The following is a 24,634-nucleotide window of genomic DNA, read 5'->3' on the forward strand; positions in this document are numbered from 1 at the left end:
TTCTGAACTGTAGAGATCATCTGAGGAAAAGCCTACCTATGCTTGTTAAAATTTGTCAACTAATGATTTCTTTTGGTTTTGTTTAACCCAGCTGCTGGACAGCCAACGACATTGTGACGTGACTTTCAGTGCTAATAATTTTCAAGAAGGAGCTCTCTTCTCATATGTATCGGCTGCCTCCAGACAATCACTTGTAAGAGCTTGAATCCATGGACATCATGGCTCTCATCTCATTTTGAAAAACTCGTAAAAACACTGCGCCTGCTCCTTTAAAATGCAACATGTTATTTTTTTTTTCCTTTGTTAAGAAATTTGCAGGATATATATGACTATGTTTGGGAAGGCAGAGCCTAAGTACTATTAAAGAAAATCCCACCTTTCAGGTATGCTTCTGATTTCCAGTCTGTTACCTTGTTCTTTTGAAAGTAATAAGAAAATAAACATGCAATAAATCTGTTTTGTTTTAATATTTCTAGGAATTAAAAAGTTTAAGTTTACAGAACCTTTATAGAATATGCCAAGTTGAGCTGAGAAGTAATTTTAAGGTAGTATCTAATCAGTGCATTTGAAAAACTAAACATCACAGCACGACTTCTCTGTTATAACTGAAGCTATAACTTTTTTATACAGAGACTAGTTTGATAATACATCCTGTAATTCTGAAGCATTTTGTGTTTATATTACCTTCAGTGGAGGGTAGGAGTTATACAAATAAATTATTGCACCTTTAGTGATAGGATTTTTTTGTTTGTGTACCTCAAGTAATGTTCATGACTATAGCTTAATATTCTCTCAAATAAAGATTTCTTCATTAAACCTAAAGACTGTATACCCTTAACGATGGCAAGATTCCCTTTAGGAGCAATCCTTCTTACTAAGTTCAGCAGCCTGTGTTCTTCTTAAATTCAATGAAAGGTGGTGTGGGGGAGGGGCAGCCAAGTGGGCACGCACAGCTGAATTTCGAGTGTCCGAGCTGCAGTTTGATGCTATGTTGAAGCTTTTATTTTTGGCGTGTAACCTGCCCATTGATGGTCTGAGTTGGTTTGAGATCTGCTCGTTCACTTGCAAACATTGCCGTTGGTTGAAATCTCATGTGGAAAAACACATGTGGTTTGGGTGCCCTCCAGAGCAGGGAATTGAACAGCCTTGAGCCTGTGTTCCCCCGATAAAGACAGCAAAACCCAGGAGTGTGGAAAGCAGGCAAGGAAGAGGCCAGCAGCAGTAGGCAAAAAAACGTTGACTTGCCTGGGTTTGGGTCAGTTTTCCTTTGTGCTTTTTGATTAAGCGTGTGCTCCTTACTAAAGTGATCTAGCAGCTCATTGAAACAGCGGCGAGAGCTGTGTCACTTTACCCACAATAACACAGACAAGGTTAGGGGATGTGTTGCAATTGCATAATACCCTAGCACTTTTTGGTAAACAGCGGAAGTATCCCATTTTAGCAGTTCAGGATGCAACTTCAAATGGAGGAAGAACCCCCTTCATATTCTGCCTTAAAACGGTGATAAAAATTAATTTATAGAGATTTATTTTATCTATGTGCGCATCTGTTGTCTTTTGATGTGTTGGTAAATGGAAATGAAGTGGTTATTAGGGAAGCAATAATTTTGAGTTGTTCTCTAGCTAGCAACTATTTATTTAAACACTAGATGCTTGCATGTGAGTAGCATACCCATGCAAAACTGCGTGTCATTGAGAACCCATGTAGGATGTTATCACTGGAGGACATTGTGACTATCTGCGGGAAAGTTACATGTCACTTCCTTAATACTGTGCCTTAGAAAATGCAAAGCTGTTGCACACAGTCAGTGATGACTTATGGATGCAATAAATCCAAAAAGCTGAAGTCCTTTGTGAACTTCACCTGGGGAATATTTTTAAAAGAAAAAATTAAAAAATCAGACAAATGTTTTGGAAATAAAAGTGATGTCCAATATTTTGGTCAGCCATCTGCATGGTTTACTGTTAAAGGGTTTTGATAACCAGGATGCTTACTCTTTGCATGTGGTCATCGTAACATTTTCCCACAAATAATGCGGTAACATGGAAATTCAAGAAACAGATTTTATAACCGACTTTGTACATCTGTACAATTCCATGCACTGCATTAAGAATATGTGAATGTATGATGTCTGGGCTTAATTTTTAAACGAGACCATGCATGCTTGTGCGTCTCTTTGCTATGAGTCTCTACCACTGCTTCACCTGTGTGATAGAGTTCAGATGTGCAATTCAGTCCCCAAGTGTATAAAAGGATTGGTTGTCACAGAGGGTAGATCCGCTTCTCATTCACGTAGGGGTAAGTGCCCAAAGGGCTTAGGAGCATGGGTGGGACTAAAATGCATGGGCGAGGGGTGGGTGGGGGTATGCATCGCACCGCAGACACACCACTGGGGCTCTGAAGCTGCTTAGAAATTGATCCCAGTGTCTGTTGATTAGTTTAAGATATGCATGTTTTAGCGAAGTTGTTTGTTTGTATGTAAAGCAAAATGAAGCAACATTCTCTGACAATGACTTTTCCCCCTAATGAACATCTATTCACCAGCACAGAATAATTTTAAACAGTTTTCTAAATTTTACTTGCCAACTGCTTATGTTTGATTTTCTATTTCCTTTGGGGTCTTACACGGCAAATTCATTCAGACTAAGATCTCCACACACACACACACCCCTTTTTTTTTTTCAGTGTAAACACATAAATATGATACATTTCTTACCAGGAACTTTGAGCACAGAAAAAATTTATGCTTTACTACATTTGAACTACAATGTAAATGTATTTGTTGCAAAAAAATACTATTGCTAAGCAAATACAATGTATGTAACGGGTTTTAGATGTTTCAGAATTTATTTAGCCTCTTCCTACTTCAGAGAACCTGAGCAGGTGTGGTAACCCATCTGTATTTCACAAACCCATTTTCTGTGATGTATTTTTTCCCTACTCTTGCTATGTAGTGTTATTGATGCAGTACATCTGTAATTCTCAGTGAATGTCCTAAAGGTTGGTGAACCAGAAGGGGACCATCCTTATCTGCATGTCCATTCAAGGACAAGGATCGCTGTCCTAGCTGAGGCTAATGTTGAATACCGATTACGCTAATCTTTCCTTTAGTTTATTTATTCTAAAACGCCTCTGGAAATTAGGAAAACTTGTCTAAAATGCAACAGCTTTTATAGTAAATGTATGTTTATAAATAAAATGTTGATTACCTTCGGTGGTGTTGATTTTACTTATTATAACTAACTTCTATTGCATGCGATGAGTCTATGAAACTGGATTGCCGAGTGTGTACATCCCACTGGTAAAAGCTTCTGCTTGACAGGGGTAGGCTGAACCAAGCTATATTCCACAAAACTTAGTATATGAGATGAGACAATAAAAGAAGAGATACCTTCTGGTTTGCTACTGTATGCTGTAGCTGAATATTTATGAAAAGATGTGTGCCTGTTGTGGTAAAAGATGAGCAGAGATGACTTTCTGTGAGTCGAACCCAAAGTCCTCAGAAGATCTTTCACTGGTGTTGGTGGACTGTGGTTCAGCCTTTGACTCAATAAAACACTTTATGTATTGCAAAGCTAAATATGTGCTTGGTTAATTCCATTTCTACGTAGCAAAGATCCTTGAGTTTGTGCTTAGTTATACATGCGATGAGGTATCTCACTAATTCTTGAATCTCAACAAGTGTGTGGCTTCATCAGTAACCAGCAGAAAGTTCACACAAAATTTTAAACTAATAACTTCCCCTTGTTCTTCCTTTTAATTGGGCCTTCAATGAATGACGGGCTTGATCCTCTGCCAGAAGTGCATCTTGGCTGTTAAATGAGTCATAGGGAAGTACTGACAATTTAATTTTTTGAAAGCAGATTTTTATCCTGGTGCCTAAATGGAAATGGTAGTGGTCTTACGTTATTCCTGCATGTCCATCTCTGGACAGAGGGCCAGTGTTGCTCTGCGGCCAAAGAGGCTGTCTGGGGTTCCCAGCAGCATGTGTTAGGGCTGCTTTGTGGGACCAGCTCACTGCCATGGGAGGCAAGCACGGATTTGGTGTTTGTGACCCTTAGGAGCCAAGTAAAATGGTGGAAATCCTGATACAACTTTTTTAGTAGTATTATTTTCTGGTGAAAGTGATCTGGGAGCTCTGACCTGCCCAGAGTCATTTATGATGCTAAAAGGGCACCAATGGGGTGGACTGCACATGCACCAAAATAATTCCACCAATCTTATCAAAGGGGAGTTGCATCACCTGCTCACCTCACCAGCACCTTCATCTGCAGGTAGAAGAGGCTGCCAGGAGGGCCTCAAGGGATACCACCCTGCTAACAGGGCCTCAGCGTGCCCCGGGAGAGGACGATGGCTTGCCAAGCAGCAGGATGGAGCTGGGGACATACGGAAGGAATAGGAGGTGGGTCTGGGAGAGGAGTGGGCTGCTACAGCTGAGGCTCAGACGTCGAGACAGAGGACACCCCATGCAAAAGGGGATGTATGCCAAGTCGGCCAGGAAAGCTTTGTGGCTCCTATGCACCCCGTCACGGTGCGATGCCTCCATCCCTCCCCTTGCCCCCATCACAGCCAGGCAGGATGAGGGCTCTGCTTCCTCCTCTGCACCCTTGCTCCAGGGTCCAAGCAGTCGCCTTTGGTTTTCTCTCTTTAGCGAGTGTTTCGGTGCAGAGATCATCAGCAAGCACAGCCAGGCGCTGGTCGCTGCCGAAGGCTCTAGGCACAGGTAATAAACAGCAGTAGCTTGCTCATCTCATGAGTATTGATCCTGATCCAGACAACTCTTCTGGGGGATAGTTAAAAGCAGGCAGCTACCACTTTGTTTAGAAAATTAGCTTTAGGTACAGTTCTTGCTGCCCAGTTTAGCAAAGATTTGGTCTCAGATGGATCCCCTTCCTGATAATGGGAAGCTGGTTAAGTACTTAATAAACTTTGCGGAAAGGGGGCCTGCCCTGCTTTGCTTCCCCCTTGTCTCTGCTTTCCTGAGAAAAGGTTGGGCAGCTGGGCAACAAGACGACAAACTGCTCATTTTCAGAGACACATCTGCAGTGTCAAATCAGAAGGGCTTGTGGGCACTGGAAGTGAGCAGATGACCACCGCCTGGCTGGAAAAAAAAAGGTGCCAGAGAATACATCTCCTGTAAAGGCAAACAGGACTCCTGTATACCTCTAAAAGCCTCCGGTAGGAATGTAATTTTATCTGAATTTCCTGATAAGGGGAAATGGCTAAACTGGAAGCCACTCAAGTTTTGCAAGACTTAAGAGCCCAAAACAGGGATAGAAAGTACAGGGTGAGCTGTGACTCTTTTCATGGTAGGGTGTGGGGTTGGTATTTTGGGGGGAGCATCTGTTTTCTTATTCATCTTTGTTACAAAATGTAGCATGAGTTCAACATGCAAGAGGGATGCTTACCCCTCTGCCAGGCTGTAGCTGCTGCTCTGTAGACCTTACTGAATGCTCCATGCTCTGCAAGAGTAGCTGTTGGAGCTCTCCTCCCCAAAGCGTGCAGGGTTTTAAGACATTTAGGAAAAAGAAAATTATCTATTATTTAAGGCACTCTCACAAGTCACTGTTAACTCATCTGTAGAGTCCATCAGCTTCGCTGCACATGGTGCACTGCAAATTCTGTTTGCTAATGCCACACCTACAGTTCACAGATGCATTTTTTCTAAGCAGGTAACCTGCTGCTTAAAACATGCTGAAGCCAGTCACATGGGTCTAGAAACTAAACCAAAATTAATAGAAATACAAATATTTCCTTGTAACAACAACATTTATCAAACCACGAAGAAAACAAGAATTTCAAATTTCCTTTTATCTGTTACCTCTGATTATAGACAAGAAACTACTCCGATGATAAGCACAGGAACAGAGACATGCCATCCACATCTCTGGAAACTACCTGGTGGCTTCCCATGTTGAGTGTCAGAGCAGAGCATTAGGACCTGTGGAACAGAAAGTGTTTCAGATGGCTAGGTCAAACCTTGTTTTCCAAAAAGGTAGGCACAAATATCAGATAGCAAATGATGCTTATTCTGTAGCTCTTCAAAGTAATCTTTTGCCAAGCTCTGGTTTGCAGGAGCTCACTAAAACATACTCTCCATACAATACACTTGATATCTGACACATTTCTTGTGGAAAGGTGAAGCAGATCTCTGGCAATATCGCACCTCAAGCGTGTGATGTCCTGTAGGAAACCCTGTTCCTTGCCACGGTATACTCAGACTCTGAGACTCTCCTAGAGATTTTTGCATCACCCTAACTATTGTTACCTGCTTCTCATGTTTGTATACCACCTGCAAGGTCTGGTTGCATTAGTCTTTCAGCAGTTTAAAGAGCTTGCAAAAATATCATAAAACCAACCAAACTATGTTTTCAGGTCATTCACAAACACACATTACTGGATAACAGGATGATCATTAAGTCTGTGTTCTCAGAAACCAAATTACCAGTGCAAGAGATATTAGCCAGTCATGCTGATCTTTTATAGGCTCAACAGCATAAACTATGAAGACCAACATTCTCACAAATGAGAAAATTTCCTGTAGTTGGTTCTAGCTGAGAGGGTACTAAAGTATGTCTTGGCACAAGACTTTCACAACAGAATAAAAACAGGGCACCGGAGGATGGGATGTCACCCTGCAGCACGGCATGACACTTAAAATTGCTGTGTCTTGCAGCATCCTCAATCACTTAAAAGACCTATATTGATAGGAATATGAACCTTCATTTAACCTTCATTTAAGGACCCCTCTCAGGTACTAATGGAGGTTAAAAGGTTATAAACGTATCAGGAAGGTCTTGGAGACAGAATCATCAAATCTTTTCCAGCTCAGAAAATGAACAGGATGTACTAGACAAACGATCAGCTTGTAAAACAACTTCTGTGCCGACGGTAGTGCCGGAACTGCTGTTCCAGGGGCCCGGACTTGAGTGCTGGCAATGGCTATCCCCTCTTCTCTGTGGCCAAGTGCTCTTGGGTTGCCCTTGGGGTGGTTCATAAAACACTGTGCAAGTGCATGAGTCCAAGGGAGAGGCATTGCACTAATCCTCCTGTGCCTCTGTACATCCCTGTCACTCAGATTGGAGGTGTCACCTCCAGCTGCACTTCCCTGGGACCACGTCTAAACATTTGCCATGTGAGAACGAAGTGGTCCTTTTTCCAAAGGATATTAAATGTGAGGGGGTGGGAGGTACCGCTTAGTGAGTCTGGCTGGGGGAGAGCCTTGCGCTGAAGTCACACATGACTCCTGCAAACCCTCCTTGCCCAGCCATGTCCCAGTTAGGCTTTAGGTAAGTGTGAAGAGAGCAGTGTTAGAGCTATGAAATGCATTCTGCCTTCTTGTTCTAAGTATTCACAGGTCTTTGGCTGAGTTTAAAAACGTAAGAATAAAAGGACAATGCTCTATATAAAGAAGCCAGTTAACACATATCTTACCAGTAGTCCTAAATGTATTTTGCATCTTATTATTAGTTTAGAAAACTTAGGATGACACTGAAAAGGGAACCATGACAAACTGTGCTGCTAGCTGATATAATTACAAGTCTGTTCCAATGGACTGAAGCTGAATTTCAAAATTAATTCACAGCCTCACAAAACCACTTTCACACACTTATCTTGTGATGCAACCTATGTGTATAGCATGCATATGCATGCTGACAGCAAAGCTGGGCAGTAATGGCAGAGGCCAATCGGCTGGTCCCAACTCTCGTTCTGTCTTGCCTCTGCCAAAGTTGTTAACACACAGAGCATTTGTTACAGGTACACACGGGCATGCAACAGTTGAAAAGCCATTATCTCCTTCAAACGTAGCGACTAATGTGCTTTTGCCCACAGCGATGTGAAAGGATATGGGAAGGTTTTGCTGCAGAATCGGCTCTGTTCACCTTGCAGAAGAACACCTGCATTTTCCAAGTCTTCCTAGAGGAACAGAAATGTTTATTTCTTTCAAACCTTTGCTGGTAACTTTCTTCTGATATTTCTGCTGGAACTGTTGATTAGTATTTTTATATCCTTCTGCACTTAGAAAACAGGCAATTTTAAGGTTTTTTTCTCTGAGTAGCGTAAAAGAATATTTCACTTGACTGGATGATACAGTCTAGCGTAAGCACATGTGGTTTGATAGTAAAAACTAGAAGTAGCTTCCTGTCACAGCATTCTCCAAACTATCAAGCTGCCACAGGGTCTTTTACCATCTCATACCATCTCATACCAACATACTCTTCATACAGTCCCTCTGCTGCCTTCTCCTCATCTCTCCTCACACAGGACCTGTGTTCTCTCTCCTCTTGCTTCTTCCTCAGCTGCTCTCTCTTCATCAGCTCTCAACCACTTAACAGAACCAGCCACAGCTGCACCTTATCTACATCGGCCAACCCCACACCCTGAAGCCAGCCCACAGCTGTATATTATCAATGCTAATTAACCCAGCTTCATTCCTCTACAACTTCCAACAAAAATCGTGACAGGTGACTTTTTTGTCCACAGTGGCAAAGCCCATCTGCCACAATGTTCTGCAATATTGGGGCCAGGCATGTCCTCCACTAGTAACAACACACAGAGGCTTTCCCTAAGTCAGTCAAAGTTGTCACAGCTAACTGATGCCCTTGCTGCACTGTGTTTTGTGTGGAAGAGGACAGTAGCTGTAGTTTCATTTGCAAGGCTTGCCTCATTGAATCACCTTTGCAGGTGATAGATTTCTAGGAAACCTTTGGATAAACTGAAGACTGAGGAGCTCAGGCAGCTGCACTGCCTTGGCAGTAATTCAGTGTGGGGGGTAAAGGGGAAAGAGAAACCTTTTCACTTGCACAAGCTGCAAGTTGGGTTTACATCTGGAAAAAGGCCTGGTGCTGGGTGCTCATGTGATTATGTACAGTGACGTTTACAGCTATTTGCATTTCTTTCTATAATGTTCAAATTTGTGTATGTGGTACCTTAACTTCAAAGCTGTATTTTTTCACAGGGGGCTGTGTGTTAAGTAGACAAAATAATTGAGCAAGGTATAGATGCAGATAAACAGTTTGTGATGGAATATTATCACTCAGTACTTGGCTTTCTCAGTATCTCTTTTCATCTTGCATGCTTCAAATCTGCTTACAGCATGAATACAATTAAACACGTGAATACACTTCTCTTTGCTGCATCAAGGCTTTTCAAGCACCCTCTATACCTGAAGCTGCATGTGGCTGTTTTCACACACTTCCAGTTGACGATAATAACCCTCATGTGCTGTTAACCCAGGAGCTGCGGGTTTACACTGTACTCAGTAAGCTTTGACACAAAAAGTAACCAACTCCTACCAGCTCTAGGCAAGGTAAGTTGAAGGAGACAATTAAATTATCAGATGTAAAAGTTGTGAAAACTGACTGCCAGGAACGGTGTGCCTGTGATGGAAAAATTGCTTCAGCATGGAGCAAGCTCTCAAAGGGTAAATGGTGGAGCTGCAGGGCTTCTCCCCTCTTGTTCTCAATGTAGGATGTAGTCAGTGTCTCAGCCTTGTCCGGCACAATCCAGCTGTGCTCCCACGGCACATGCCAGCCCTCCAGGAGCCACCAGGGCCCCCTGCTCCTCTCCCTGCTGTGGTCTGCTGTCACCGTCCATCGCAGGCAGTTTCATTTTTTCCCTCAGATGCCAGGGATTCTGCTTTTTAGCTAGAAATTCTTCTCAATTGATCAATATAGCATTTCTCAGCTGCTTGCTGTCCATTTGTGGTCAGAAAGAAGGTCTGTAAATAAACATCATCGCTGCTCAGTAGGTTTTGGAAAGGTGCATGCTAACAGGACACACACTGCCTGCCGTGGGGATTCTTGCAGAAATAGGTAAATAATAAGATGGTTGAAGCAGCGCAGGCATGGCAAAGCTGTGTGCATGCTGCACTGAGAATTTTTATTAAATCCTCGTGGCTAGTGAGGCAAATGCAAGAAGACACAGTTCTCCACAGGCTGCCATAGGACTTTTCATCATGGAAAGGAAATAAATTCTACGATATTGTTTTATTTGTTTACAGTTTTCAGGCAAGATATGCGTCTTTTGACAGTACTGAGCTGCAGCTTAATACAAATATCAATTACTTCCTGTGTATTGAGGTAATAGAAAAAAATTTGCACAAGATTTGAATCATTTTGAATACCACGAAACCTGAGCACCCAGCACCAGGGAACTGGAAACAGATGGATTTTTCAAGGATACCTGATTGCACATCCCCAGATAATCAGACATCTTTAGCAGGCCTCAACTCGTATCCAGAGCCACTGGCCTTGTGTGAAAGCAACAGTACCTAGACTTGGTTTTTCAGGTTTTTGACTATTTTCAGGTTTTCAATGATATTTCAGGTAGCCAAAAAAGAAAAAAGGGACTGGAGTCAGTGGCGTGCTTCCTGACCCACACACTGAATGACTGGTGCTCACAGAGCCCCTCGTCACCAGAAAACAACAAAGCCCTTTGCCACCGTTCGTTGAATAAGATTTAAAAACACCCCTGTGAGGCAGAAAAATATTATTATATCTGTATTTCCAAATGGATAAATGAGTTGCATAAATTAATTTGTCCAGAGAAAGAATTTCTTCACTAGTGAATTTAATTTAGGCTACAACCTGGCAATAAAGATGCTAGAAAATCAGAATAAATAAATAAATAACCGCAAAAAACAAACAAACAAACATGCATTTAACAGTTACTGTGACTATCACATGGTGACTGGGGAGTTCAGAAGGGCCGGGCTATCCGGGCACTGCAGTAAGAGCTACCAGAGCAAGCAGCCCATCAGCACGGAGCCAGCCTGTCTAGAAGCACAGCCCATGAAGGACACACGCCTTGCACTGCCCCAGCCAGGCTACCGAAGGGCTGGCTGGGCTGAAGCCAGCTCCAGCGTCGCTGTGCAGACCGCGGTTATTTAGCGTACAGACCTATTGCCTTAGCAGATCATTTCCTATGCTTGGAGCTGAGCCAGCCAAGCTCAATCGTTCTGGTTAAACTTGTCCTTTTTGAGAGGAAGACATGGCAAAAGGTGTTCCCTTTCCAGAAAAAAGGAGATTTCAAACGTGTAAACAGAGTATTTTCAAGAGTGATGCCTGCCACAGTGAGACAGGCACATGATTTATTTCTCTGGTCTTCTCCATGGGCTGGGCTTCTTAGCTAGGTGATGTTAGCTTGGCTTCCCATGTCTCACCTATGGAGAAGGAGAGCTGGAAGCATCCACACTGCTGTTCCTACAGCAGCAGTCGTCTCTTCTGCCTGGAGGATAACAGACATTTTACCTTAGTAAAATAAATGTAAAAAATCTGAAAATCTGGAGGGAGAGGTGAGGAGAAGATTTTTCACTAAGTTTTGGTGCCGGATCATCTTCCCCAGTTAATTATACTATTACTCAAATGAATGGTCTGCATGGTGCTTAGCCTTTGGAGGTCGGTATGCAAGGTAACATGCCTGTCAGGATGCTGGGACATGCCAGGATATGCTCATTCAGGAGAAGCCACGTGCATGTACACAAAGACAACACCTACCCCTGCCAAGAGCAGGCAGCATCCTAAAAGGTTACCTCTGAGAGCAGAGTGGTCATCCATTATTTTTCATGCCCATTCTGCAGGACTTCATGATATGAAATGCCACCTCATGTACTCCTCACATGACAAAAACCTGATTTCCCAGGAAAATGACAGCCCACACAAGTCTGGGGCTGGCCTATAGCTAAACAAATGGTTCTGCTGGCTCAGCAGTGACCTGCAGCTGTGTGTAGGGTGAGCACTCAGGAGGAGCCTGACCTTACTGCAGGGGAGGAGAAGCCCAAAGCTAGGCTGGGCTGGAAGGAAAGCATGGAGTCCAAAAGGTTTCTACATTAACTGTTAGACCAACTAATCCAAAACAAATTGCAAAAATAAACTGCATAGATGCTGCAAGCATTCTGCACCTAGAGTTTAATGTATGCTGCAAAACAAAAAATGCACTGTTTCCTTTGGAGTGTGGCAGACATTGCATGACAGTATTTTCTGGACTGAGCTTATTGACAGGTGAGGACATTAAATGGTTAAAAGGATTCTTTCATCTTAGTGGATCCTCCACTAGAAGAAAATAAACAAACAAGGAAAAACTGCCCAGATTGTGCTCCTACTTCAGTAATGACAAGTGTTGTGACGGTGACTGCTGCCACCCAGCTAAAGGACTGAGGCCCTTTGTAAATCAAATTTCAAGTAAAGAGATTGGTTTGTGAAACCTCCTCGGCATGGAGTCACAAGCTGTCAGAGTGTATTAGCATTATGTTACTGGAGTAAAAAGCAAAACAAATTAAGATGTTTAACAGCTGAAATCTGAAACAAAATTGTGTTTAATGCTGAAAATCTTGTTAACATATTTTCAGGCTTCCCTTTCCCCAGATATTAAATCTCTGGGTGTGTTTGCAAGCATCTTTTTGTCACACATAGAAACCTGCTGCGGGAGAATAAGAACTATACACGGCATACGGTGAGGAAGGGTATTTCACCCTGTGTGCAAAGCCTGCTCAGCGTTGCCACAGCGTATAGTGGCACACAGGAAGATTTTAAGGACGAGAGAGAAACACAGCTGGAATTCCCCGTGTGTCCGTGGTGACAGAAAGCATTGCATCAACAGCAGCGGGCCCAAACTGAAGATTACACGTTGTAGCATTAAATGGGAGGGGTAATTTGAACTCCCAAACTGGTTTTCCTTTCGTATTGGCTCCCACAATGAAAGAACCATTAAGGGTTTTAGCGATCTTCCAAGACTCTGCTTCTAGCAGAAAATTGGCTCCTTCTCCTTGGACACAAGACCAATTTTTAATTGAATTTCAGGAGATGATGGATGTTGTACTTTATTCCAAGTCTATATGCTAAATTAACAAGGCTGTCTGCTTAGTTTCCTCTTTTGAAACCACATTGAGATGAGTTTCTGCTAATTCTCTTACACAGGGCATTAGACATGTGAACCAAGTCCTTATTCAAGAGTTGAAATAATTGACTTTTTTGCCAAGGTTATTGCTTTGGATAATAAATTGGAGCTGTGAGACAGCAACAATAATTTGCTTTCTGAAAAAACCTTGCCCCCTAAATTAGTTCAAATGGTATAGAACTAAAAGTATGTATTTTCACCAAAGTATTTAAAAATTATTAGTTAACACTTAAAGTCTCTCTTACAGCAGGGATCATTCTATTAATTCTGTATATTTAGCATTTGCTTTTTCTGTGTGCTCCCCCTGGTCACTTCAAAGATAACAGAAGTCCCCTGGGAGTACACTGCACTACAGAATATGTTTAGCCTGAGTTAGGTTTGTTCATCCAGCTTTTTACATATTGACAGATGCCATTGATAACTTAAATATTTGGTTTTGTGAAACACAGAAAAAATGGCATAGAAGTCAATATTTCTCTTCACTCTGGCTGCCACAGTAATATTTACATAGTACTGTATGGGAAGAAGATACCTCACAGAGGTAAGTCAATGGGAAGGAAACTTAGAGTGAAATTTGGGGCTGAACGCAGGAAATCTGAAAGCAAAATTCTGACCAACTTGGGCAGAACCAGCTCTATTAAGTGTCTGTATAGTTGTCTGCCAGCAGAAGCTGGGTTGTTTCTTGAAAATATTGGGCTAGGCAAAAAGGAGGCCACCTTTTTCCAGACGATGGATGGTACTACTTGAAGAGCAATGACCCTGCAGCCAGAAATGCCTCCGCATGTACACTTATTCTTTCCAAACGGGAACATTTAAAAGCAATTGTGTGTTTAATTTTAAAGTGGCCCAGGATAGTAATAAACCGTCTTAATGGTTTCCTTTTGGCAGCACAGGCGTAGCTGACTTTCTTACCTCGCAAGGAGCTTTTCAGATGGATTGAACAAACTGGCCATGTGGATTGGGGTTTGTACTTAATTTATCACAAAATTGTGGGTTTCCACTGGAAAGCAAAAACCGATGTGAAAACATGTCTGTCTTCTCTCAAGAGGTGAAAAACAGAGATGGTGTTTATCAACTAGTAAAAGCAACAGGCTGAAAGAGTGTGGTTTAAATAGCTGAGTAATTTAAACATGGGATTAATAGAATAGTATAACACATTCAGCACAATGGAATAATGTCCTTCCCACAGGTCACACAGTGTGGAAAAGCATGTTCAAGTCTTTATCTAGATGCGATTATGCTTCCAAACGGTAGCCTATTAGATAAAACAGTAATAAAACGCCAAATCTTTCTCATAGCCCTATATTTCAAATATATTTCAGTCCTAACCTGTGTCAGACACCAGTCTCATCCTAGTCCTCCCTTGGCCAGAGGCTGCCAAAGATTTCCTTTTGCTAATGTTTTGTGCTACAGCAGAATGACTCAGGACCAGCTTTAACTATGACTGCAGCCCGAATGATCCTGCAGAGCATATCATTAGATCTAAGGAGAAGCTAATGGCTTATCTGTTTTGTATAATTGTTCAAATCTTCTTTTCCATCAGTTTTCCATCAGTGATATCTCGTTTGAGTTGTATGCTGGTGAGAGAACTATCCGGGCCAGGACTCCTATTAGCAAAAAAATAATTTAAAATTATGCTTTGGCAGCCAAATAAGGAATCTTTTGAAGCTATTTCTTTAGAACATGAAATTGATGTGGGTTTTGAAATACGTTATCCCCATGGAGCTGCACTGATTAGCAGTATCTGATATGTTTTTATAGCTATTGTTTGTCTCGCTCAGTGACACAAGCGACTAAGCGATTTGTGCCTCCTGATGTAGTAACATAGAAAACTTATTTCTCAACTCTCTTGCAGGCAACCACTGAAAGTAAGCAATAATTTTAGCATCTTTGTTCAACAGTCAGCAGCATGGTGAATACCAGGTTTGTTAACACTCAGAAATCCCAGTTGAATGATGCTAAACAGACAAATAGAACCCCCTCCACTAAAAGTAAATTTTTCTCTCACAGCTCCTTAAGGCACAGGGTTCTGGCTCTGTCAGCAGCGCAGGCCTCTCAGCATTGATGGGGACACCTGGGCATTTTGAGACCTATCATTGCAACTCTTTAAACTGTGTGGTGGTTTGGTGCCAGGGTGGAAAGGGAGGGTCCAGGTGCTCACAGCAAAGAGAACTGAACGGCTTTTGGAAGGAAAAATTGTTTGGGGACAATTCAGAGCCTCAGCAAGCAAACAAGTGGCATATAAAAGCAGGTTCAGTGCACTGTGTGGCACTGGGGTAGGCATCCCCTGGAGCCTCCTGACCATTTCTGGGTGGATGGAAACTGTGGTTGCTGTGAGAGAAGTAGTAGTTATTATGGAGAAGAACAAATTGCACTTCTAGTGCACCCGTTCCAGAGAAAGATTCAATACAGCTCAAAGGACACATGTCTGAGCTTCCACCTCTGCACAGAAAAATCTGGGAGGCATGACTCCCCCTTGGGTAACGGGCTACTCCCAGCTGAAATCCATGCTCTTTTCTGCCTGAAACCGCCATGCTGAGGGAGCCTAAGGTCTACGTGACCCTCTGATATCCTCTTCAGAAAACACATCCCTTGTGGTTGATTTGTCATTGAGAGGAAAAGGAGACCACAGAATCTGAAGTGCTCCAGCAAACGCAGAAGAAATACATGGATGAGGTTTTTAAGCCCATACTCACAGGCTATGGAGAGGTTTCAGCACACCCCAGTTTCAGTGGGATGACAGCCTCCTGGACACACATGGCAGCGTGTCCCCCCCCCTTCCCTTCTCCCCTACCTAAGGACTGAAAAAGGGGATTCTTTAAGGGTCTGTTACCTGTTCTGCCCACAACAGGTGTAATTTTGCTGGGGACTTTTGGAGAATTAATCTATCTGACCCGTCTCTCTTCCCTCCTACCCCAGCTAGACACCTTCACCCTCCCACTGCATTTCAGCTTCAATACAAAACCAAGCGTCTCTCAGTCTATGGTTTTATTCTTAACACCAGTATGCTGAATACATCCCATTGAAACCAGTATTGGCTGAAACTTCTCAGTAGCTGTCGGGTCCAGAAAAGCCTCATGTGTTTGTGTATGTCACAAGGCTTTTCATGCTGTGCTAAGACCAATTTAATTTCAGAGCACTGTTGTGGCTTTGGTTCAGTTGGTCCTTCATCCTCATATACTGGCAATAGCAGGGTGCATTGCCATTTTAGGGTATTTACCCCCAGACCTTAGTAGATTTGTATTCTTCTTTAAAACTATATATTCAGGTGATTTACCCACTGCAGCTATTTTCATTCCTTTACGGGAGTGGCAAGGTCAGCACAGAGCTTCTCTTATCTTGTAGCTCTGTCTGCTCAAAGAGGCTCTTCCACTGTACCCACAGTTTTCATGTAGACAAGCCTGAGAGTGAAAGAGTAGTGACCTCAGCACAGGCAGGGAATTAACTCTATAATCTAATAGGGTTTCTTTTTCCATTTCTAAATAATGGGATTCTATTAGACCAAACTGTAGTCTCGTCTAAATGATAATTTATTGTATAGCATATCTGAATTTTGCCTTTTATAAATCATTGAGAATTACAATACACAGTTACATAATTGAATCTTCCCTTGTGTCATCAATATTTTTCATTGGTTAGAGAAACCCCCTTTATTTTCAGAACTCACATGTGACTGGGTTCAGAAAATACAGGGGGGTTAATATGCCCATTTTTTAAGTGATTAAATATTTTCATTTTTATTACTTCTATTTTTTTTTAATTCTTCAAAAGTATAATACTTTAAAAGTATTTTAATTTTGTGAGGTTTTGTACAACAGATTCTGAACAATTTTAAAGACAAATCTGGCCATAAATTTATGCATATATCCTAAAAGCTCAACAACAACAACAAAAATTTGAAAGGAAATAATTAAAGTTAATCAATTCCCACATTGACATTTCAATGTATTAGTGGTATGCACCAATGAAAGTATTGATCAGTGAAAGTAATCAGTAATAATAGGAAAAATTAATCACTTTTGAAGATGTATTTTACTTCAGCTGTGGAATGTGCTTTGGCCAGGATTGAAGCTGACCCTATGCATATAACAGGGACTATTACCCACCAAAAAAGACAAGGAAGAAATGTAAATGAGGGAAATCCGGGAGGCCATGCTTTCATTTGCTATTAGAACATAGAAATAGACAGTGATGTACAGCCTAGAACTTGTGATCTACAGTTTGTAAATTCATTTCTGGAACTGATCAGCAGCAGGCGATTTAGAAGAGCAGAGAAGAAATCTTTCAGGAGGGAAATATTTGTTAAAGATCTCATCTTCAATAAATAGATATTGGCTTACAGCCTTAAATGGATGGGTTTGTATATAAGTGTCTCAGAATCTTTTATTAACCCTGACTCTACTGGCTGGATATTCTTAAATTATTTTTTTTTTCAGAATTTATTTGAAATCTTGACCTAAATAAAATCTTGTGGCAATGAGTCTCAGTTTGACTGCGTAGTGATTGGAAGTATCTCCCTCTACCAGTTCTAAACTTGCTGAGGCAGGAATCAAATGATCACACTGTTATGTTATCGCACTTTTTTTTTCCTCCTTACCATCAGGAGAGAGCTTGAGTGATGTGGTGACCAAAAGGTGAGATTAAATGGATAAAACCCAAAAGTGCCTAATTTAACTATATATACATAATATTATAGAGTACACCACATCCTCTTGTTTATATGAATATACAAATATCTTTTCCACCTCTCTTGAATGATATGTCTCCTTGATCATTCTTGCCATCTTTCTGAAAATACCACCAGATTTGATAGTCCATGAATCAGCCCAGAAATATTTTAAGAGTGTTACGTTCCCAGTGGGAATTGAATATGATGGGAATGAAGGGCTTAGATGTCCATCTAGCACATCCTCTTTTTCTGCAGCAGGGCAAAACCACCCACACCACGCGTATGCAACTTTTGTCTCCATAGAGATATTTCTAGTGATGATTAGATCTGTGTTTAAAGCATCACTGTTCTAAAATAGGCTGTCACATAATGCATTACAAGTGCATGCAGCAGCATTAGGCACTGTTTTAACCATCACTCTTTCCTGCAGATATAAGACTTTCTTATTAAAAATGAAGAGACATTCAGTTTGTAAAGAAAGCACAAAACTTTGGAACGAAAGTGAGAGGGGGTTCCCTCAGATGTTTGAATCCTAGATGCGATGGCATTTTGTTTGGCATTATTACCTACGGAGATTTCAGAACTGCTTATTTTCAGAACCCACCCCTTCTTGTGATCTTTTTAAAGATAATATAGTGAGAGTATATGGGTAGCTGTTTCTAGAAACACTTTGATATTGTGAAATCAGAACAGGGCCAGGAGCTTTTGAGTTCCTGTTACAGTACTGCTTTGAGATTATTTTGAACTACCACATCAGACTCTTCAGGTTAAAAAAAAAATATTAAAATGGGAATAACCTGCAGCTTATGACAGCCTATGGAATGTATCTGTGTAACTGTACACTGTGCTGAACTCCACTAACAGCACAGTGAAAAACCTCAATAACAAAGCTTCCACTTTGCAGCAACTCTGCTGTCTCTGCCCCTGCTCCCCCATACTGTCTGCAAAGCAATCAAGGACACATTGAAGCTGAATTGCCTTCTACTTGGTTCTCTGGAAGAGTCCTACTGTTGCAGCACTAGCTAAACTAGCCGGCTGCAACAAGGCTTTTACTATCACATACAAGGTTAACTTCAATAAGTAGCTCCTGCACCTTGCCCCAGCACCCAATCCCCCACAAGGTTTCAACAGTTCATCTACTGCCCATGCTGCCAGTCCACCCTGCTTCTTGCCTCTGCTACATCCCTTCTCCAGGCTCCTCTCCCAGCCAGCCTCTCCTTATCCAGGCCCCCTTCTTCTCCCAGGGCCTCTCCTGCATCCAGGGCACACTCTCTGCTCCCTCTGCTTCTTCCAAGCCTCTCTTCATGTGCCCCTCTTCCATCCCCCTTAGAGCCATTTAACTACTTAACAGAACCAGCCACAGCTGCACCTTACCCACGTCAGCCAACCCACCGCCCCTGAAGCCAGCCCACAGCTGTATACTATCGATGTTAATTAACCTGCCTGCCTTCCTCTACATCCTGCAAGCCCCAGGGAGGCCACAGCAGTAGAGAGGGGCACTGAGCATCACAGAAGGAAGACAGGGCAGTGCTGAGCACAATCCAGCATGTCCATGGTTACCCACAGAGAGACAAGTGGAGGGAAGAGGTCATTTCTGGCTCTGCTTGGAAACGAGCACCAGGAGGTACCTGTTAGGTGCTGCCAGCAGCTCTCTGTGGCTTGGCTCCCTTGTCACCAGGGGCAGGGAGCCGGCTGGGAAAGCACTGGCAGCTGCTACCAGCTGCATGGACCCCCTGGTTCCTGATATGGCTTAGGATGAGTGAGCTGCCTCCCTTTGCTCCTCAAAGCACCGTGGGGTTTTAACAGCCCTGAAAGCACAGGGGTTTGTGGCTGTATCGTTGGGCAGGGACTGCTGCAGGCACTCTCTTAGGAGAAGGTTTCAAGAAGTGGATTGACTTTTCAAGGTGATGAGTACCCACAGCTCCTGCTGGGAGCCCTGGGTGAGCCATGCCTCTGAACAGAGCAGCCCAGGCTTTCCCAAATACCATGTCCACACCAGACAACCAGTTCTCTTAGCCACTGGTTTCACAGTCTCCAGCCATCTCTTTTCCTTAACTGGCCAACCATAGCAACTCACAAAATCTGTGCTTTGTTCCCTGCATGGATTTTTCTCCTTAGGGGAAATTAATATATTGATACTTTTTTATGAACACCTCTGTGAAATGATACTGAAGTTGATGCTCCTGAAGATCCCACCTGTACTTTAAGCCTGTTGGTAGGGGCCTTAATGCTGCCATTAGATTTCAGACTGCCGGAAAGCCATAGTTTCTCCCACTTACACTTCTCAAGACTGCTTTGAACTTTTACTTAATACTGTTGATAGACTTTATACATTATTTGAACTCCCTTTAAAGCAGCAAGAGTTGTTATTGGCATTCCCTTACTACCTCTCTTTCAGAAGGAAACAGGAAGAAGTATGGCCTCAGCCTGCAGTAACAGTATGAAATAACATTCCTTTTCAAGTGCAAACATTTTAATATCTTGTTGATGTGATAGTCCTAACAAGGATCAGCCCAAAATGTGATTTCCTCTCCCCAAAAGAAATTTCCAACCTAGAATATGGCAGCATGAGCTTCATTTTCACAGCTGAAGTTTCTTGATTCTGTTTCTGGATAAACTCCCCACAAATCGAGATGATGGGGTACCTCTCAAATCATTCCTTGGCCTTCCTGATGACCTCCTGAGAAAAGTACAAGGCACAAAGTTGTTTTTCTAAGATGGTGCCATATTTTAGTAGCGCCCTGGATGAAGCCACCAATTTTTTCATAACAGTTGTCAGATGACAGCTTGTAAAGGACAGCAGCAGCAGAAAGCTTCATCTCCCATTGTAATACGGCCTTCATAGCACTGTTCTGCTTTATGGATGATGAAGATAGTCTATAGATTAATGTTTGGCTCTTAATGATTCACACTAAACGTGCAGCAAGAGTTACAGACAGGTACCAGTTTAGTAGGTGTCTAAGAATCACCAGTAAGCTTCGCGTCCCATTCCTCCTCTGTTCAGTAGGGATCCTTTCTGTGTGAAGAGACCCCAGATTTTGCCTTCAGAAAGAGCTCACGCTTCAGAGTACAGCAGTAATCTGCTGGCCTCAACTGGAGTCAGGCTAGCTCAGGTGACTCTGGCTAGGTACATCTATCAGCATTGTCAACAGTGTCAAAAACAAGTGGGAGAAATAGAGGGTTTAAAAAAATATTCTAATGGACCACAGGCACTTTTCATGACACCTCCTTGTCCCACTGGTTGGTTAAATAATTATATTTAACCAATATAAATGGTTAAATATTTTTTTATAACTTTATTAAGTGCATATATGTAAAGATTGAACTATTTAGACACACTTGCTTCTCAGTGAACAGGACTGGTTTTATTAATTGTAGTTTTCCTGTATGCTGGCTACATACTCTTTAGTAGCAAAATTAATGTTTGCATTGTCATGCATCCGAGAGATTCATACTGCAATCAGGAATTACTTTTTCTGTTCATGTGCTGGAGAGAAGAAAGTGGGTGGGTGTGCAAAAGCCAAATTCCACATTAGACCTGAATTCCAAGTCTTGGTTAGAAGAGCAGACAATGAAACACACAAGGTGCTTCAAACACACAACGTGAATATACCTCTGAACTCTTTAAGATACAACATGTGTTCATATTGAGTTTAAGTTGATAATAAAATAAATTATTTTTTATTTGAAAGACATGAGGGGATAAACCCAACAAAAATAACAAACCTTACCCTCATTTCTTTACTGGAGAGTCTTTTGACCTGTTAGGCCCTTCTACACAGATCTTCTTGCCTTGTGAACCCCAGAGCATCTCCCTGTGTTACAGATCAGCTTGCCCATTCAGCTTTCACTGGTACCATTGGTAAGCAGCCTTCCGGCATCCTCTTCCTGCCTGGGCTCCTGCTGGGTACCCCATGGCCCTCCTCTAGCTTCTGCACTTCTAAAGGTCAGTAGCAACCCTGTAGATTACTTATTTAATTAATACTCTTTTTCAAACTCCTGCCTTAGCAGAGAGGTGGGAGAAATAAACTTTACATATTTTCAAACCACCCGTTTCTACCTGGCTGAGCAATCACGAAGGGTGATGAAATAACCGCCCCGACTGGTCTGCCACAGGCACTCTGGTCCTTACAAACCGTGGGTGCCATGTGCCTCAGGCCTCCCACAGCTTCACGTGCTGTGTGGGTGAGCAGAACATGGAAAGCAGTGGCTTGGGGAAGGATTTATAGGTCACAGGGAATAAGCAATGGAACAGAAGTTTCCCAAAAGGACTAATGAGAAGCTTAGATACCTAAGTGGAAAACTATGATCAGAAACCGAAAGGTGATCTTAGCTCTGTATAAACCATTAGTGAGAGAGACACCAAAGTGTTTGGTACTGTCCTGGTATCCCTTTTACAAGGCAGGAGAGAATGGTTCCAGCTCTGCAAAACATTTTAAAATTTTGAGCCTTGGGAAGTATGGGAGATGGAAAGGACACAGCCTATTTAGTTTATCATGAAGAAGATAGATCAAGATGTATATCAGTTTATGGTGTAGTGAAATTGAAGATAGAAAAGGTCTAGCAGACATGCAACTAGGTCCACTGTTGGAAGCTGAAGCCTTCTTATTAGAAATAAACCACAAGTTTTAGCAAAGTAGTGAACTTGGGGGGGGGGGGACGGGGAGGAACCTACAAAAAAATCCAAACAACAAAGAAGTAGCATGTTGTCATCTCCTGTTTTCAAATTGTCACTGCATGCCATAAAATGGAAGCTGATCACCTTCCCACAGCAAGGCCTGACCAGGAGAGTCTTTAAATCACCCTTAGCTGGTTGGTTTGCTGGTAATACAGGTCTCACCTTCTCTAAGAGCTCAGGGGCCAGTTCCGCCGTGGTAAAGCAGGTGGACTGAGCACTGCAGCTTCTCCAGCAGGAAACTTTCCATGTAGATCACTATTAGCAGAACTGCACTGCAGTCCACAGCCAGGTAATTCCTAAGGCCAGTCCATTTGCCTTTAACAAAGATAATCTTAGATCATTAAATTACTGTTGGAAGAAAAAGTAAAATGCTTGAAAAAGTAAAAGCTGCCCACATTACCACAAAATGTATATTCAAGAAATGCATACAGTTTTTTTCCTCCAGAAAACAAACTGCATATTTTATTGCAGCATTTTAAAACTGATTATCAAAGTATTCTTATTAGTGAAACAGCACTTGTCGCGCTTTTCCACATTTTTAATTGTGCTTGGGAGGGTGGCACCCTCTCCCCAACACCCCAGCCACGCAGAGGAATGCTCTTGCCACATTTGCTTCTTGCCCAAATCCCCAAATAGCTTCTTTTTTGTTCCTCCACTGAGCCTGCCAGAGTCAGGGAGAGTTCACCACCCCGGCGTCCCCGCAGCTAACCCCCAAGTGCCCTGGCTGCGGGGGCACCCACGGAGGCGGCACCGGGGTGCGCTGCAGTCCACGCGCGCCCTGGCTCTTCTGGGGGGCGGTGAGGGGGGCGGTGCGCCCCTGCCCGAGGGGCTTCGGTGGAACTGGATGCCGGCTTGTCTTGGCAAGGGCAGGTATCTGCTGTACCCGTGCCCTGCGGGGGGCTGGCACGCCGGCCCCAGTGCCCGCGCCCCCCGGGGCAGGCTGGGGGAGCCGTCGGGGCCGCTCCGCCGGGCTCGGGCTGCGGCTGGGCCGGGCTCTACCTCGGCCCCCCGCTGCCGGGCGGCAAGAGCAAAGCGGGTCCCCAGGTGTGAGGCCGCTGCACGGCCCCCGGCCCGGTGGGAGCCGAGCCCCTGGCCGCGTTAGTCCCCGCGGAAGGACCCTCGCCCGGCACCCGGCGCCCCCGCGGGCGGGAGCGTAGGGACCCTTTGCGAGAGGCTGCGGGGCCGTACGGCCGGTTTTACCTTCCCCGTGTCGGTCTAACGGGTGGCGAAGGCTGTGAGCTGGCCTGCGGGGTGCCTCAGCGCCGGCAAACCAGACCGATGGGTTATGCTTCCCCCACCCCCCTTTTTTTTTTTCTTTTAACGGGTATCGCTTAATATTGGCCAACTCCAATTTTCGAGGGAGCGACAAAAGGTCATATCTGACGCATCTGCCGCCCCGCCCCCCCCCAACCAGTTTACAAATAATTAATAACGGCACAATTAGGCGGTAACGATGGGAGCCGCAGTTAATGGTCTTCCTGATGGTAACGGAGATTAAAAATAATGGTGCTGAGGCCATCTCCTTTCGATGACTCAGTGCAGATCCTGCGGCGTCCGCCTTCGATCTTTGTCAGAAACCCCCTGAGCCCTCCCCTCAAGTACAGCCCTAACAAGAAGCCAGAAGAGCTGCGGTGCTATATTTGCTTTTGGGTTTTATTATCAACAATCAATTAATGGTACACTCTTGGAAAACTATATGCACATGTAGAAATATTTCCCCTTTTAAATAGAAGCATTCATTTTAACCACATATAAATAAATCTGAAAACCCTGAACATAATTTATGACGATTATGCTCACAAACATATTCCAACAGGTAGGGAAAAGAAAAAATAATAATGAGACAACATGCAACCGATAAAAAAAAAAAAAAAAAAATAGATACCATTGCCTGAACCTGGTTTCTCTAAACGCAAAGGGAACCGACCCCGTGAGAACCTTATTTCTCCATAAAGACACGCCATAGAGACTACGAGAAGGGAAAACATTATTTATACGGTCAACTAGACAAGTCTGTACTGATATTAACACTATACAGTTGAGTCACAGAACACAGTTGTAGAAAGACACGGAAAAAGAGAAAGCATACCTGCCAACATTCAACTAAGAGCTAGAGTCTGTGCCTTTTAAAATAAAATTAGAAAACCCTAACGGAGATGCCTAAAACCTGCGTGAACCGTGTAATAATAATTAATAATAATTAATAATTAATAATAAATACAAGCCGTCCGCCGTGAGGGGCGCGGGCTTTACAGGGGCCGGACCCGCGGTGCGGAGGCGGCGGCCGCCGGGCCAGAGGCGAGCCCCGGGGGGGCGCCGAGAGCCGGGACCCGACCGGGGAACCGCGACACCAGACGGCGGGGTAAGAAACGCGCCCGGGCGCGGGCCGG

General features: G+C 43.3%; 1 protein-coding gene across 1 annotated transcript in view; it reads left to right on the plus strand.

Moving 5' to 3' along the window:
• Window positions 1–3,550, plus strand: part of LIMCH1 (LIM and calponin homology domains 1) — a 181,746-nt gene extending 178,196 nt beyond the window's left edge. The window contains exon 35 of the mRNA XM_055796716.1: window positions 92–3,550. Within this exon, the coding sequence (XP_055652691.1) occupies window positions 92–117 (26 nt within the window). The 3' untranslated portion in view covers window positions 118–3,550. The remainder of the gene's footprint in view (window positions 1–91) is intronic.
• Window positions 3,551–24,634: the final 21,084 nt, after the last annotated feature.

The sequence above is a fragment of the Falco peregrinus genome, chromosome 2, assembly GCF_023634155.1.
Source record: "Falco peregrinus isolate bFalPer1 chromosome 2, bFalPer1.pri, whole genome shotgun sequence".
Lineage (NCBI taxonomy): Eukaryota > Metazoa > Chordata > Aves > Falconiformes > Falconidae > Falco > Falco peregrinus.